This window comes from Polychytrium aggregatum, assembly GCF_025602895.1.
Source record: "Polychytrium aggregatum strain JEL109 chromosome Unknown BJ171scaffold_5, whole genome shotgun sequence".
Classification (NCBI taxonomy): Eukaryota; Fungi; Chytridiomycota; class Chytridiomycetes; order Polychytriales; genus Polychytrium; species Polychytrium aggregatum.
The window spans coordinates 781,546-797,596 of NW_026516207.1; the positions used below are offsets into that span (position 1 = coordinate 781,546).

General features: G+C 56.4%; 5 protein-coding genes across 5 annotated transcripts; 4 read left to right on the forward strand and 1 right to left on the reverse strand.

Annotated features, from left to right (window-relative positions):
• The first annotated feature begins 233 nt into the window (after positions 1-233).
• BJ171DRAFT_455545 (adaptin N terminal region-domain-containing protein) lies at positions 234-5,955 on the forward strand. The gene is made up of 18 exons (XM_053108281.1): positions 234-337; positions 555-813; positions 1,004-1,130; positions 1,314-1,430; positions 1,643-1,819; positions 2,040-2,151; positions 2,260-2,407; positions 2,504-2,633; positions 2,800-2,948; positions 3,174-3,310; positions 3,437-3,504; positions 3,592-3,900; positions 4,068-4,265; positions 4,359-4,472; positions 4,747-4,831; positions 4,911-5,325; positions 5,410-5,644; positions 5,774-5,955. Exons 1-18 carry the CDS (start codon positions 295-297, stop codon positions 5,825-5,827), a joined length of 2,877 nt encoding a protein of 958 aa, XP_052970365.1. The 5' UTR covers positions 234-294; the 3' UTR covers positions 5,828-5,955.
• A 210-nt stretch (positions 5,956-6,165) lies between these two features.
• Positions 6,166-8,938, forward strand: BJ171DRAFT_490890 (uncharacterized protein). The gene is made up of 9 exons (XM_053109676.1): positions 6,166-6,431; positions 6,531-6,777; positions 6,977-7,066; positions 7,173-7,241; positions 7,384-7,545; positions 7,683-8,065; positions 8,166-8,208; positions 8,384-8,470; positions 8,580-8,938. Exons 1-9 carry the CDS (start codon positions 6,226-6,228, stop codon positions 8,709-8,711), a joined length of 1,419 nt encoding a protein of 472 aa, XP_052970366.1. The 5' UTR covers positions 6,166-6,225; the 3' UTR covers positions 8,712-8,938.
• Positions 8,939-9,308: 370 nt separating this feature from the next.
• Positions 9,309-10,765, forward strand: BJ171DRAFT_490892 (uncharacterized protein). The gene is made up of 2 exons (XM_053109677.1): positions 9,309-10,505; positions 10,540-10,765. The coding sequence occupies exons 1-2, from the start codon at positions 9,537-9,539 to the stop codon at positions 10,654-10,656; spliced, it is 1,086 nt and encodes a 361-aa protein (XP_052970367.1). The 5' UTR covers positions 9,309-9,536; the 3' UTR covers positions 10,657-10,765.
• A 298-nt stretch (positions 10,766-11,063) lies between these two features.
• Positions 11,064-12,598, forward strand: BJ171DRAFT_471959 (uncharacterized protein; the record flags this gene model as incomplete). The annotated part of the gene is made up of 6 exons (XM_053108631.1): positions 11,064-11,202; positions 11,459-11,503; positions 11,664-11,802; positions 11,907-12,272; positions 12,304-12,376; positions 12,485-12,598. 6 exons carry the CDS (start codon positions 11,064-11,066, stop codon positions 12,596-12,598), a joined length of 876 nt encoding a protein of 291 aa, XP_052970368.1.
• A 198-nt stretch (positions 12,599-12,796) lies between these two features.
• On the reverse strand, positions 12,797-15,901 carry BJ171DRAFT_237634 (pseudouridine synthase). Its single transcript, XM_053106596.1, has 9 exons — positions 15,422-15,901; positions 15,106-15,211; positions 14,797-14,935; positions 14,258-14,643; positions 14,023-14,116; positions 13,790-13,905; positions 13,594-13,668; positions 13,344-13,414; positions 12,797-13,219 (listed from the first exon to the last, which is right to left on the reverse strand). Exons 1-9 carry the CDS (start codon positions 15,781-15,783, stop codon positions 13,045-13,047), a joined length of 1,524 nt encoding a protein of 507 aa, XP_052970369.1. The 5' UTR covers positions 15,784-15,901; the 3' UTR covers positions 12,797-13,044.
• Between the last annotated feature and the right edge of the window lie 150 nt (positions 15,902-16,051).

Below are 16,051 nucleotides of genomic sequence, written 5' to 3' on the forward strand. Positions count from 1 at the left end.
GTGTCCCATTTCCCCCTGAATCCAGTGTACTCCACAGCTTGGGTGTCTCGTCTCGTTTGAGCTGTGCAACAATGGTGCCTGTAGAGGATTCGCTCTCGGCTCGCTCTCGGCTCGCTCTCCACCCTTCTCGCTCTCGCTCTCTCGGCTCGATCCGGCGCTTGCCCTGGCTCGATCCGGCCCTGGCCAGAGGAGATTCCAAGATTTCGCCATCTTTGCCGCTTTGGCTCGTTGCTGCTCTTCACACCAGCATACACATCGCACTGCTCTGTCCCCCCCCCGGTGCAATCGTTCGCCATGGCCGACAACAATATCTCCTACACGGTCGTACAGCAAGACGGTAATCTATCTTCTAGCTCTGGTCTCCCGTTTACCCATGCACTTGCAGACCCACAAGCATGCGTCTATCCTATCCCACAGCCGCACCTGCCAAACCTTGGAGCTAACGAGGCTGGGCGATAACTCGAGAGCCCGGCCGGCGTGTCCGTATCGTGTGATCTAGTGTGGCAAGCCCAATAGCCTCGCTGAACTCTTCCCTTCCCCCCGCCCGGATGCAGACGACAGAGATCAGCCCTCGGTCCAGGATCTGAAAAGCGCTCTGGAGAATGGAAAGGACGAGGCCAAGATCGAGACGATGAAGAAGATTCTGATGATCATGCTCAACGGCGACCCTCTGCAGTCGCTGTTGATGCACGTCATCCGATTCATCATGCCCTCGCGCAACAAGGCGCTGAAGAAGCTGCTGCTGATCTACTGGGAGATTTGTCCCAAGCACAACCCAGATGGCAAGCTGAAGCAGGAGATGATCCTGGTCTGGTGAGCGACGACAATGCCCCCGGAAAGCAGCACCACCATTCTCGACTGCCTCACGCACACTCTGTCACATGTCTGATGCTGGAATGGTTTTGATGATGCCGAGCACCAGCATACTCAATTCGGCTGAGCGGGGACGCCTGGGCCTCCCGTTCTGACCTGCTAACAAGCCAGCACCCCTCCCCACCTTCAGCAACGCCCTCCGAAACGACCTCCAGCACCCCAACGAGTTCATTCGTGGTGCCACCCTGCGCTTCTTGTGCAAGCTGCGCGAGCCCGAGCTGCTTGAGCCGACCATTCCCTCCGTCCGCCAGTGCCTGGTACGCAGCGTTCCCCGGCAAAGCCTCTGTCCTCTTGGCCACGGATCTACACTTCGCCCTCGATCTCTGTGCCGCCAATGGCTGCTGTTTCTGGATGCTGTGGCTGCATCCTTCGCCTGGATCTCCGCGCAGCTTGGCTCTGCATCCATCGTCTGATCCATCATACGAACGACTCTCCTGCAGGAACATCGCCACTCGTACGTCCGCAAAAACGCCATCCTGGCCATTTACACCATCTTCAAGAACTTTGAGTTCCTGATCCCGGACGCCCCCGACCTCATCTCCAACTACCTTCTCAACGTAAGGACAGCGTCAGACGCAATTCGATGACCCGCCCCGGAGTGCTATCAACCAGCTGGCGAAGCGGCGCTCGTGTGATCGAGAATACCTGGGATGGCAGGCGTTGCAGTGGGTGCATCTTCTCCTCGCCAATCACATCTATCCAGATATGGACTGGCTTCTCATTCAAACGCCATGCTTACCGTTCGATCTGCCCTCTCTCCGTTCAATAGGAGAACGATATGAACAGCCGCCGCAACGGATTCGTCATGCTGATGAACACCCGCCCTCAGCTGGCGGCGCAGTATGTCAACCAGGTCTTTTCCCAGATCGTCACCTTTGATGAGCTCCTCCAGCTGTCGATCATCGAGTTTATCCGCAAGGACTGCCGCAATCCCAACGCAGACAAGGTATGCAGACGCATTGCTGTCGTATGTTCAAGCGACCACGGTTCATACATGTCGGGCTTGCCATGCCGGCGCTCCTCCAACGAGCCGGAGCCCCCAACAAAGCCACGACAACCGCACCAACACGGACTCTGGCGATTACTTTCGACTGACTCCGCTGTTGGGCTTTTCCTTTGCTGACGATTCATGTGCTGCCGGATATCCTGATGGCGCCATCACCCAGGCCAAGTACATCCAGTGTATCTTTTCGCTGCTGCACTCGTCGGCCCCCACCGTCAAGTACGAGGCCGCCACGACCCTGGTTGTTCTGACTTCCCACTCCTCTGCCGTGAAGGGTAAGACTCTTGCCTGTGACAGGGGAGGAGGGTAGCTGGCCTGGTGCATCATATCGATGATGAGGCTGTTGCGATACACAGCAGACTAACGATCCTGGCTTGTTACAGCCGCTGCATCGTGCTATATCGAGCTTGTCATCAAGGAGTCCGATAACAACGTCAAGCTTATTGTTCTCGACCGCCTGAATGAGCTGCGCGAGCGCCACGAGAGCGTTCTGGATGATCTCGCTATGGACATTCTGCGCGTCCTCTCCAGGTGCGACTTGACTGTCAGTTGCACATTCGTCCCGATTATCCTCCACCCTGCCACGCTTGAGTTCACCGTCGATTAATGGTATCCTGTGCCGTCCAGCCCCGATATTGACGTGCGTCGCAAATGCCTCAAGATCACCATGGAAATGGTGTCCAGTCGCAACGTCGACGAGATTGTCAACTTCCTGAAGAAGGAGCTTGTCAAGACCCACGAGGCTGAGTACGAGAAGGTACGGACTTGATCCTGTGGTGCACTGCGCCAGGCTCAGCCGCAGCTGGTTGAAGGCATTGTGTCCTGCTCTGTCTCAGACAGATACCGAGCCTGCATATCTTGGCTTGTAAGGTTGCACCGCAATGCCAAATTGGCTCACTGCTCGTCTTGATGTCCTCGAACAGAACAACGAATACCGTCAGCTCCTTATCCACGCCGTGCACTCGTGCGCAATGAAGTTTTCCAAGGTCGCCGAGAGCGTCGTGCATGTTCTGATGGAGTTCCTGGGCGAAACCAGCAACTCCTCGGCCGTGGATGTCATCTCGTTTGTGAGGTGCGTCCATTGCGTGTTTGAGTGTGTCGTCTGAGTGTGTCGTCTGTGTGTGTCGTCTGAGTGTGTCGCCGATGGAGTGGATTCCCTGTTATCGATATCCATTCTCGGGCGGAGAGTGTCGCTGCTCTCTCGACAGGATGGACCCCAGCTTGCCAGCTTTGCACTTCCAAACATCTCAGGGCTTTGAGCGCTACTAACGCTTTCTGCGCTCATGACAATCCACAGAGAGGTCATTGAAAAGTTCCCAGGTCTTCGTCAGAGCATCGTCACTCGTCTGCTCGACAGCTTTACCGACATGAAGACCGGCCGAGTCTTCCGCGGTGCTCTGTGGATCATTGGTGAATATGCTCTGGATGGTCCAGGTATGTATATCCATGCACATCTAAATGCCGCATGCTGCAGGCGGGTTCGGCGATAGCACATTTGATCGGAAGCGCCAAACTGCACGCATGGCCCAGCGATTGACGTCCAGATGCTTTGTTGCGCAGCCATCGATCGTGCCTTTGAGCAAATCCGTGCCGGTCTGGGTGAACTTCCCATCCTTGCCTCGGAACAGGTACAACCTCACACTGTGCTCTGTTTTAACATGACTGACCTGCTTGGAGCAAGCGGATGCGCATTCTAACGCCTCCACTGTCTTTAGCGCTTGCTCGAGGAAGACGAAGCCGACTCTGGCGAGGCCAAGGGCGAAACCCCAAGCAGCCAAGCTCCTGCCGCTTCGCGCCGCGTCTTGGCCGACGGCACCTACGCCACTGAGAGTGCCTTCACCTCCCGAGACACTCAGTCCAAGGCTGATGCCCGCAAGTCCTCAGCGAAGCCGCCGCTGCGTGGCCTTCTCCTCAACGGCGATTATTTCCTTGGCGCTGTTCTGTCCTCGTCGCTTGTCAAGCTAGTGCTGCGGTATGCTGAGTTGAGCCAGGACTTCCTCAAAACCAACTCGCTCCGTTCCGAGGTTTGTTCGGATGGAAGTGCGCGGGAGTCATTGCATGTTGGCGGGATCATGTCCACCGAGTATGATTTTGCGTGGCTTGCTTCGCCGACATCATATGGAGGTGCTCAAGTCGTGCGTGGCGCGATTTATCGGATCGCTCACCATATAATCCTCGCGACTGTGTCCAGGCCATGCTGATCATGACAAGCATCATCCGTGTCGGCCGCTCCGAGTTTTCGTCCTCGCCCATCGACGAAGACTCCAACGAACGCATCATCTCTTGCCTGCGAGTTCTCTCGGCCACGCCAGGCAGCGAGGGCATCCTGAAGGACGTGTTCCTCCAGGACTGTCGCAGGGCTTTTACCCAGTTGATCAACGCCGAGCAGGTGAAGATCCATCGTTGCAGCAAAGTGGGTCATGCCGAGCAAGGGGAGCCAGGACTGATACTAATTATCGATGATGGGTCGCGACTCCAACAGAAACTCGTCGAGGAAAAGAAAAAGTCCAAGAAATCCGTCAAGGTCCATGTCGACGACGCCATTTCCTTCCGCTTGCTCAAGACCAAGAAGACTGGCGGCGATGGCATCGACGAGGTGCGTGGCTCTCCGCGATCCTGATCTGCAGCGCCGGATCCAGCAATAGTGTCTGTCTGTCGTTTCTTTGCTTGTGCGGCTCGTTGCTGGCCGCATTGGCAACATCGGGGTGTCGATTGGCGTCGCTCCGCCTCCCTACACTGCTTCAGTGAATGAGCTGGCTGTTTCCTGTATTGCTTCACTCTGCCGTGCGTTGTTCCTAGACGATCCGTGTTGCTAAAACCTGTGATGGCACGGCCACTCCCTCCTCTGCACCGGCACCTTCCACCGACAGGACTTGGATCTGGATCGCGCCACTGGTCAGACCGAGCGAAACGAAGCGCTGGTCTCCAAGCTCAACCGCATCGTTCAGCTGACAGGTGAGTGCACGACGATGTATATTTGCAGTGACTCCAGCAGACAGCGACTCTCGCTCACACATCACCGGCTCTTGTCCAGGTTTCTCTGATCCCGTCTATGCCGAAGCTTACGTGAATGTGCATCAGTACGACATTCTCCTGGACGTCCTGATCGTCAACCAGACCGGCGAAACCCTGCAGAACCTCACCCTCGAGTTCTCCACCCTGGGCGACCTCAAGCTGGTCGAGCGCCCGTCTCCCCAGACCATTCCTCCCCACGGCTTCCACAGCATCAAGGCCAACATCAAGGTTTCATCGACCGAGACGGGTGTGATCTTTGGCAACATTGTCTACGATGGCTCCTCTGCGCTCGACACCCACTGTGTCATCCTCAACGACATCCACATCGATATCATGGACTACATCAACCCGGCCTACTGCACCGAAACCCAGTTCCGGTCGATGTGGATCGAATTTGAATGGGAGAACAAGGTCCTGGTGAACACCAATATTACGTGAGTATTGCCGCCGCGGTGGTCGTCGTCCGTGTTTCTGAAGGTGCGGCATCGCTGATCATGTCTGTTTTCACTTTGCTCCAGCGACCTGCGCGAGTATCTCAACCACATCATGAAGAGCACCAACATGGCTTGCCTGACCCCTGAGCACGCGCTTTCGGGTGACTGTGGCTTCTTGGCTGCCAACCTGTATGCCCGCAGCATCTTTGGCGAGGATGCCTTGGCCAACATCTGCCTGGAACAGCAAGATAATGTCATTTCGGGCCACATCCGCATCCGAAGCAAGACCCAGGGCGTTGCCCTGAGCCTGGGCGACAAAGTAAGCCTCTCGAGCATGGAGGGGGCCGACCATGGATGCGCACCCTTTGTCGACCACCAGGCAGCAGCCAGCAGGTACCGCATGCACATTCCCTTACTTACGATGCCCCTCACTTCCATTCCGATGCAGATCACCCTCAGCCAGAAGAAAGTCGCATCCACCGCCGGCGATGTCGTTGTTTGATGCATCCTGATCACAGCAGATGCCCTCCGGCTCACAGCGTTCGCAAACCGAAACAGGACCACCTGATTTCGAGGACATTGGTTGCGTTCGCTGGTTTCTGAATACACATGTCCACCCGCCTCCCTATCAGCCGCACCGACCACTCCATATTTCAGTAACAGGACACGCCCATTGATGGATGCCTTGGGGCACACTGCGCTGTCTGCGAACGAAAATCATCGCCGTGCGGAGTAGCGACATGAAAGTCGAGGGTGCGGTGCAGGAGAGAAGCAATGGAAAGTGCGGAGGCAAGAATCGCCAAGTGCGGAACCAGGTTCTCGCGGTTCAGCAGCCCGCCTTGCACCTGGATCTACCCTCTCTGCCTCGGCCTCCCGGACGCTGTCACCCTTGATATCATTATGCTCGTCGCTGCTGCCCGAGCGGCGTCCAGTAAATGCCTGCTCGCCCATCCCGCCAGGGCCGCGCCTGGACTGAGACGGTGCATTTCGGCTGCCTCATCGCCTGCAAAACTCGACCCGGCTCCCACATCGATCTACATCCACTGGCCCTACTGTGAGGCCAAGTGCACGTATTGCTCCTTCAACAAGTACCACATCCCAGTCAAGTACGGCCCTTGATGGGTGGATCTCTGTTGCTTGCTACCCTCTGTCCCGGGGCGAGTCGGCTCCTGCTTCCCCGCTGATCGTTCCCAACTCGGATCCAGTGGCCAGGACCATGACCGGATGCTCAAATGCATCGAGATCGACCTGGCACATGCTCTCCGGACAGATCCCAGCCAGCTCTATTCTCACCTGGGCGAAGCCGTAGGTCAGGTTCGACAGGAGAGCCGGTCGCTTCCCTGGGATGAGCAGGGTTCGAAACCGGAGGCAGCTGCAGAGGATTTGCCCTCTCGGAGCAAACCGCACATTCGATCAATCTACTTTGGAGGCGGCACACCGTCGCTGATGCTGGTGAGAGATATTGCGCAATGCAGCCAGCATAATCGATTGAGCCAATGCCAGTCGGGCGACCCCAAAGTGACCCTACGATAATCGGAGCTGCATGGTAGCCTCATCATTCTCGTTGCTTGATTATGGTTGACTATCGTTGTTCGACGGATCAGACTCTGACTTGCACGGCCGGTCCTTTGTCTCCGGTTTGGAACCATAGCCATCAACCGTCGAGTCGATTTGCGAGATGATCTCTCAGTCATGCAGCGTCGATCCTCATGTCGAGATATCGCTGGAGGCGAATCCAACGGTGCGTTGCAGTCTCAATAGCCGCAAGAAGCCCTCGGCTGTCAGATCTGCCCAGCGACCGCAATACCGAAGATACTTAACGTCGTCGTTCCCTTCGCTGGACGCAGTCGATGAGCTTGGACAAGCTCTCCGCCTTCAAGCAAGCAGGAGTCAATCGGCTGTCGCTGGGGCTGCAGGTGAGCGAGGCGGGCGACACGATATCGCCGCTGTGATCAACAGCAATTAGTGATTGCGACAGGGGCACCATGACGGATAGGCTGACTCACCAAACCTTCGACCTGCGTCATGCGTTGGCGGGTACTTTGATTGCGGTGGCAGTCCCTAAACGACCAGGATCTGGCATTTTTTGGACGTGACCACAGCGCCGCCGACGGGCTCAGATCGGCCGAGATGGCGATGCGAATATTTGACAATGTTTCGCTCGACATGATCTGGGGTCGTCCGGGGCAGACGGTGGACGAGTGGAGGAAAGAACTGCAGGTAAGGTTGTGGTGCAATCGCCGTCGGCTGGGGCGCAAGCACTATTGCTTCGGGGGAATATCGCAAGCACAGTACTTGTCCAGCTCGCACGATCCCGACCCTTGTGGTGCTCAGCCTCTGTCCGCTCGGCTCTGCAGATCATCGCCTCGATGAATAGTGCCCACATGAGTCTGTACCAGCTGCAGGTCGAAAGAGGCACTCCGCTGCACAAGTGGGTCGCCCAGAAACAAGTGGCCGAATACGACAGCGATGTGCTCGCAGATTTTTACGAAGCCACCCGAGAGACAGCTGCACAGTGCGGCTTCCAACAATACGAAGTGTCGTCTTTCTACAATACCCGATTCGCTCCGCCACGAAAGAGCCGCCACAACACAGCATACTGGGAGGGCCACGAGTACATTGGTGTCGGGCCAGGTGCTCACGGCCGGCGACACTCCTGGAAGTCTCCCGAGCGATACCGAACCTTTTGTGTGCAGAGCCCGAACGCTTGGATGAAGCAGTGTGAATCACATGGGCACGGGTGGGTAGATTGCATCGAGGAATGAACAGGCTCGGAGCATCTCCAAGCTGAAGGGAGGTCTAGTGCCCATCGTCTCATCACCGTGCCGCCGATTCATCAGTGTACGCAGAATCACAAGAATATCCGAGGAGGACGCCATGAAGGTAAGTGCATGTTGGCAACCAGTCTGTATGGATGGCTGCCATGAGACTGCGCCTTGGCAATTTGCTGTACGAGCTCGCCGACACACGGGCAAAAGGTGGACAGAATGTCGGCAACTTGATGCGACTCGAAGTGGCTCATGGCTTCCACCAATGCGTCCATCCTCACACATCTCAGGAGATTGTTGTGTTTGGCCTGCGGACCTACGAAGGTGTATCGTGCGATACATTTGAACGTTTCTCGAAAGGAGTACCACTGCACCAGGTGAAAGGACCGTTCGACGGCTGTTGGGATGCACTAATTCACATGAAGCCACAGCACAAGCTTCACTTGATGTGGGGCAGCCACTAACATGTCTTAAAACAACAATCAGTTCCTGGATGGGGAAGCATTGGATCACTTCATTGAACTCGGGCTGATCATGTGGAGCCAAGACGGACGCAAACTGAGACCAACGGCAAGAGGGTTGGCCGTTATCGACCACATTGTCGCCGATATGATTTGATCCGGGGCGAGAATCTTGAACCCCTCGGTCGGGAAGTGAGCGAAGAAACTTGCGGACGCGCAAAAAAGTAGTGTCCCACTTTATTCAAACGGCCAGTGGTGTGGACAGGGCCTGTATTGGGCTGAATCGGGCCTGGATACATCTGCATATCCACACTCTGGTGGGACGGGCGGTTGCTGGCTGCGGCTGGCTGCGCTCGTATGTCGCGCTTCAGGGCACATGGTGTGACCCTTGGCGTCCGCATGCTTTGGTTTGGCGTGCTGGGATTTGGTTTGCATCCTGCCTCGCTGCCTCCTGTCCATCGCCATCACCCACTTGCCTCTCTCCTGCCCCGTCAGCATGGCCAGCCTGGATGAGCCTGCTTCAAATGCGGCATCAGCTCACCGCTCCCAGGTCGAGCCACTCGCCGCATTGAGCGAGAGTATCGAAGCCAGAACAGCCTCGTCGACGCCCGATATCACCCAGCTCTCGCTCGGACACAACCCCGACATCTTCACCATCGTTTGCTTCGACGACGCCTTCCAGCTTGCCCTCGATTTTTCGACAATTAGGACCCTGCTTCGAGTGTGCAAACGAGCCCGTCCTATCTTGAGCTCTAAGGTGCCTCGCTTCCTCAACTGGTGCCAGGGAGCAGAGCTGTGTCATCCGGATGGACACCTGCGAATCGGCCTCACACCCAGCGATAAGATTGCCCTCTCGCTGCACTGTGATGAGCGCGACACAGCCAGCCGATCCTGGCTTAATATTCAAGCCGGGAAGGGTAATGCGGCCGCATCGTATCTCCTGGCCCGGATCCTCCAGGCCGATGTCGCTCGTCAGCGGTCAATGAGTTGGTACAAACGGAAGGCAATGCAACAAGAAATCTTCCACCACCTCTCCACCGCCGCCAACATAAAACACGCAATGGCCCAGCTCCATCTGGCTGAGTGCTATCTCGATGGGGTTGGAGTCGGCCAAGACCATGCCAAGGCATCCGAACTGTATCGCAGACTTGCAGACGACGGGATCCCTCAAGCCCAAGTCGCGATTGGTCGATGCTATGAGAATGGCGGATGTGTCGAACAAAGCTACGAGACTGCCATCGAGTGGTATTCCAAGGCCGCCGAACAAGGACATGAAGATGGCCGTCTTCATATCATATTCCTCCGCGGATGGTTCTCATTCATCGGCCACGGAGTCGAGCAGAGCGACGTTGATGCCTTGAGCCACTGGCACGAGGTCAGCAGCAAGTCCGCCGATCCAGTCATCAAGCCCATCGCCACCCATATGGTTGGGTGGATGTATTACCTCGGCCGTGGTACCCAACAGGACAGGCAGAGAGGAGTCAAAGCCATCCGAGAGAGCAAGTCGATTGAGTTCAAGCTCGGCGAGAACGAGTGCCTGCGAGCCTGTTGGAGCAACATCAAGTCCGGCTCTGCTGCCTCCCGCAAGCTCTTCGAGCTGTGTCGGTTGGGATCGAATCGAGACTGGCTTTGCAATCATCTCATGATTGTGTGTCAGTTCCTTGGATTCGGAACCACAGAGAATCGAAAGGAGGCGGTCGGTATATTTGAGCAGCTTGCAAACGAAGGCCACAGCGACAGCCAGTTCTGGGTCGGAGTGTGCTACTTGTGTGGCTGTGGGGTATTGACCGACAACGAGAAAGCATTCGAGTGGCTCGGCAAGTCGGCACACCAAGGCAACCCGTACGGGCAGCTGATGGTCGGTGTGAGCTATTATAACGGCCGCGGGACTACCCAAGACTACATCAAGGCAGCCGAGTGGTTCCAAAAATCAGCCGAGCAGGGCAATCAAGTACGGACAGAACTGGCTCGGCAACTGCTACCAGAATGGCTGGGGTGTTGAAAGTGATATCGACATTGCCGTCTTCTGGTTCCGCAAGTCCGCTGACCAGGGAAACCAAAATGGCATCCGTAGCCTCCGGGAACTCGGCAGGTGGCCCTGATTCCTGAGCCATACCCGAGTGCCACCTCCGACATCGGCACTGTATCTGGCATTGCACTGCTCCATAAATACAGTCTCGCTGTCCCATAACGACCGAGAATGTCGACCGACCGGCTCGTCAGTGCTTCCGGTAGCGCATGTGTTGGCCCTCTGGAGCCAGAATCGATTCGCCCGCGCTCGATTCACTGTGCTTCCTGGTCTCGGACAGCCCAGCAGAACAGTGTGTGTCAAGCGACTCGGTCGGCGGATCGACAGGAGTCACAATTTGGACAATGACCATCACTCTGGGCGGTGATCTTCCCGGAATCATCTCGCCGCCCTGAAGCTTTCGATACATCCTCTCCTTCGGGCACTTGGTCGCAGTTCGCGTTCTTAGTCCATCACAGATTCGCTACTCCACATCCCATCATGCCCGATGAATTGCCAACAGTATCCGGGACAATGCGTGAGCTGACCGAGGATGAAATTCAGAACCTCTACGCCTGGATCGACGAGATCCCGCTCTCGCGGCCCAAAAAGAACATCACCCGGGATTTCAGCGACGGAGGTGGGGAGCACTTCCGAACGTGTCAATCGTCCGCATTGTCCTCTGACCGGCGCGATCGACGCGAATTCCATGACTGCATGCAGCCGCTTTGTCATTTCGGCTCGTTCGATCGGCATTCAAGTGCTGTGGATCTATTCTGCGGTATCCAACGGCGCGAGTTTGGGTATTCACGCATCGTTATGTCGATCAGTGGCTGCTGCAGAGGTGGTCAGACACTTTGCCAGTAAGCTCGTGGACTTGCACAACTATCCGCCAGCAAACTCGGTCTCACAGAAGCTCTACAATTGGAATACGCTGAATCGTGAGTCGGTCGCGAGGATACCCGAATATGTTCCCGTGTCCTTGTATGCTTTTGGCGGTGCTGCCCGTGCTGCAGCCATGGGAAAGATGGCATGTCAATCAAGGTGCCCAGCGCTCCAACCTGACTTTGGCTTGCTTCCGACAACGGTTTGGATGGGCAGAGAAGGTTTTCCGAAAGCTCGGATACTGTGCGTCCGACGAAGTCATCAACTGCATTGTCTCGAATAAGCCGGGCTATGTCGAGTATCTCCTCTGGGAGCTGCGGCAGAAGGTGGGGCATATGCCGAATGAGCGCACATTGTACATGCAGTCATCTCAATCAAATGAAGGCACTGCTTACAACATAGCTGATACGGCAGTGTTTGGGCTTCGCTGCCACAGCTTGAAATATACCTGGCAACCAGGTCCAAGCCGATACCGGCCCTGCCTCAGGCTCTGCAGGGCTCCGGATCATCGCCAATGGTGGATCAGTATGGGAATCCGGTTCAGCCTCGCAAGCGGGACTCTGTCGTCGCTCGGCGACCTGGAGACTCAAACGAAGGGACTGGTGCTGCCCTGGCATCGCCATCGCCGGTTGCGGCTGCTGATGGCGGATCGAAACTCGGCCCCTCAGTCAGCGGCCTTGCAGGGTCAGCCGCTGTCAGCGGTATGGGCTCGCACGACTTTGCGACCACCGACGACGACACTGTCCTTGGTGGTGGCAAAGCAGTCCCGGCGGATTGCATACACACTTGCTGTCTCCTACTGACTGCCAACTCCGAATCGTCCAGGTCAGTCACCCAAACCGCCAATTTCGTCCAGTGGCGCCGGAGGGCCATCACTCGGTGGCATGAACAAGGACCAGATCATCATCGAGTTACAAGAAACCATCCAGGTGCGTCGCAGGTGGTATCCGCAGCCTGAGGCAGTGCTCTCCGAAATGCTCTTGGCTCACCAGGTCCAATATCGGCCGACTCCTCGTGTTTTAACCAAACGTTTGTAGGTCCTCCAGTTGAAGGTCACCAAGCTCGAGCAGCTGCTTGTGTTGAAGGAGCGGCGAATCGAGGAATACGCCAGCCGATTACGAGCCCATGGCCTGATCCACAACTCCCCGTAGAGGCCGAGCAGGGATGAGCTGTCGCTGTCGTTGCTGTTGTTGTTGTCGTTGATGGCGGTAAACGAATGAATATCTGCTGGCCACCCTGGCCACCTCACTCCACTATGGTCTCCGAACACGTTCATCTTGGACAGCTGTCGGTACTCGCCAAAGGTGCATCCCATTGCCCGATGGCGGGCGATGCTATCCCCCCCCCAATTGTATAGTGGATGTTACTGGTGTATTCGGTCGTATGACGGCCATCGCCGTCGAGATTTGGGTGGGATGCGAGCCAGCTGTCGGAGTTCAACCAGCAATCGTCCACTCCACCAGAGTGTGGACGTGTGGATGCGTGTCCAAGCCCGATCCAGGCCACACCACCAGTCGTTCAAACAAGGTGTGGCACTGCATTTTGCACGACTCGCAGAGCTCTATCCTCGGTCGGGGAGCGAGGCTTGAGGCAATCGCTAATCGTCCTGACCGCCCTCCTCGTCCGAATCAGCAGCACCAGCGTTGGGGTTGCCCTTGCCGTTGGCATTGGAAAATGCAGGCTTTTCGTCCAAGTTGATCTTGCCATCGGCCCTCAGCCACCACGAGTACTCGCCAGAGTGGGAGTCGATAACATCGAGCCACTGATGGAACCTGTAATGATGAAGGTGCGAGCGAGGCGAGGAACATGGGATTGAGTTATCCAGCACCTCTGCATAACGATATTCCGGGTTCAGTGACAGTCTTGATTCGTGTGGTCATAGCCCAGAGCACTTACGTTGACTCGGCAAGCTCTTCCTCGACGATCTTGGAGTAGATCCACTCTCGCTTGAACTTGTCAATCGACTCCTGAATACCCAAGATAGTGCATCCACATCCAACACTGTCCGTGTTAGCCGCTGCGCCCTTTGATGGGAGTCTCGACGGGAGGGCAGTATTGAACAGAGGCGGGCAACCACGAGCCGCATTCATGCTGGATTCATAGAAAGGCTTTAAGCCAGCGGCTGGAAAGCGCTCAATGTTCATACCTGATAAGGAGTGAATGCCACTGGTGGCCGCTCCTCCTTGCTCGCGATCTTGTCATTGTAGGCCTTGAAGATGGTCTGCAGCATGGGTGCGAGAAACAAAGTCAACGAATGCGATAAACGCGGGCACTGGTACGCCGTATCTATGAGGGCTAGCCACGGCGCCTGATTCTGCGAGCATGCCGGTATTCTAGCCGACCTGTTCAAGGAGAAGGCCAAGACCGGGAACTTTCGGGATGTTGATCTTGACATTCGTGAACGTCTCGGTCATAAGCGAGATCGGGGTCTCGGTGCGCACCATCATGACAGCAAGACCTGCAAGCAACACAATTTCGATTGGCCGTGCCAATGCACCCCATGTGTGTCAGCAATCTTGCCACCGGGTGCACACAGATGCTTTGCTGATCAACGGAGTCCCCAAAGGATACTTGCCGACCATTTTTCGGATCTGGTGGATCATAAACGCCTGGCCATGAACCTTCAGGCTGACCCACTCGAGATCCCCCTCGACAAAGGGCGTCCCAGCCTGGTGCAGTGTGCAGTATGCAGTATGCAGTATGCAGCGCGGGAATCGGATGTCAAGGCGTTGAGGCAGTTAGTCAATGCACACATTCAATTGTTTCAGAATTAGACTCGCTCGTGCTTGTGTCTCGCTACCGCCGCTTACTTCAAACGAGATGATGTACCGAGTGGCGCTCTTTTCGCTGAAGCGCTTGCCAACCGTGAAGTTGTGGTAGTTGTTGGTTCCCTTGTACTGCTGTAGGATCAGCGCAAGTCGCTCGAGCTTGTCTCGGGGGACACGGTAGCGCTTTGCCTCTGCTGGATCCCAAGTATTTTCGGAACCGGAGCCAGAGCCGGAGCCAAAGACGATGAAGCCTTGATCGTCTCGTGGCGCTTTTGTTTCCTCGAGGATTCCACTCTTGCGGGCGATAGTGGAGTTGGGGTACAATCGGGGCTCGGGCGACTCGAGGACATATGTAGGCAAGAGATACTCGTATATGCGTGAGTCGCACTGGTTCTTGGCGTGGAAGCCGTTGGTGACTCGGACATAGTCTGGGATCGAATAATGAGTTGGTTCAAGGGCATGAAACAGAGGCTGTGAGAAGTCTATTCGGCGAGTACACAACAGCCCGGCATAGATGCACTGCAGCAGTGCAGCTGATTACAGCAACAGTTCGGGACACAGGCGGGAGTGGGCGAGCTTACCCCAAACTCGGATCTGCGCAGGAAGGCTATCGTTCAGTTGCTTGATGATGTCGCTGTCTTCGATGATCATCTTGAGGGAAACAACTTGTCCGGCAGCATGAACGCCCTTATCGGTTCTGGCCGCTCGCATGAACGAGATCTGAAACGATGAACGGAAGGAACTGAGTCGAAGTGGAGCAGAGGTCCATGACAAACATCCGGGCAACAGAAGGCGCAGAAATGGCATGGTGGCGCTCAAGCATTCGACCGATACGTCCAGCAGATCTACCCTCTGATCAGGGCCGTCGGATCTGCGGAAGAGGGCCGTACCTTGTGCGGATCGGCGCTGTCGCCGGAGCAGTTGTCTTTGCTGACCGCCCCGACTGTGGCCAAGGCCTTGAAGAGCTCTCCCTCGATTGTCTGCGAGCCCGGATTGCTGTAGATGTGTTGGGCGCAGTGAGGTAGCAGCGAAACGCAGGGTAAGAGGCTGGATGGATAGGACTCAGATTGCACCCCCCCCTCCGCAACTCACGCACACAGCGATACTGGCTGTCGAGGCGACCGGTTGTGCCCGAGAACGGGGAAAGAGCGAATAGAAAGGATGAATCTCATGACGCAGAGTGTTTGCCTCGGATATCCTGCTTACATCTGCATGCCCTTGTACCCAGTGCCGCAGAAGGACATGAGCAGGGCAACCTTGCGTTTGGGTCGGCGATCGCTTTCTTCGTCGCCTTCTTTCTTCTCGCGAGGCGTCCATTCGATTTTCTCTCGCTTCCACTTTCCGGCCTTCTGCTTGCCACCCTTGTCACGTCCGCCCTCTTTCTGAAGCTTGCTCTTGGGTTGATCTGAAGACTCGGTGGTGGGCGGGGCTGCAGGCGAGTCTGTGGACGAGTCTGGATCTGGGGCTGAGGCTGGGTGCTCCGTGCTCTCGATCTTGGGGCGCTTGGGCGCGGTGTGCTCCTCCGCTGCGGCCGGGGATGGATCGCTGGATTCGATGGGGTGCTTCATCTGGAGTAGCTACTGGCGATGGGCAGGGGCGACTCGGGGTGCGATCAGATCAAATCAGATCAGATCAGATCAGATCAGATCGGGTCTGGTCTGGTCGCAGCAGGAACGCGAATCAAAACGAAACAGGGCACGCTGGCGCTTTCGCATTGCGGTCGTGCCGCTCTCATGCAGGATCGCGAGCGAGGCCGCCATCGCCGCGGCCATGAATCCGCTGGCTGGCAGCCGGCTCGTCAGCGACCAAGAGCGATCTCGCTGATCAATCAACGCT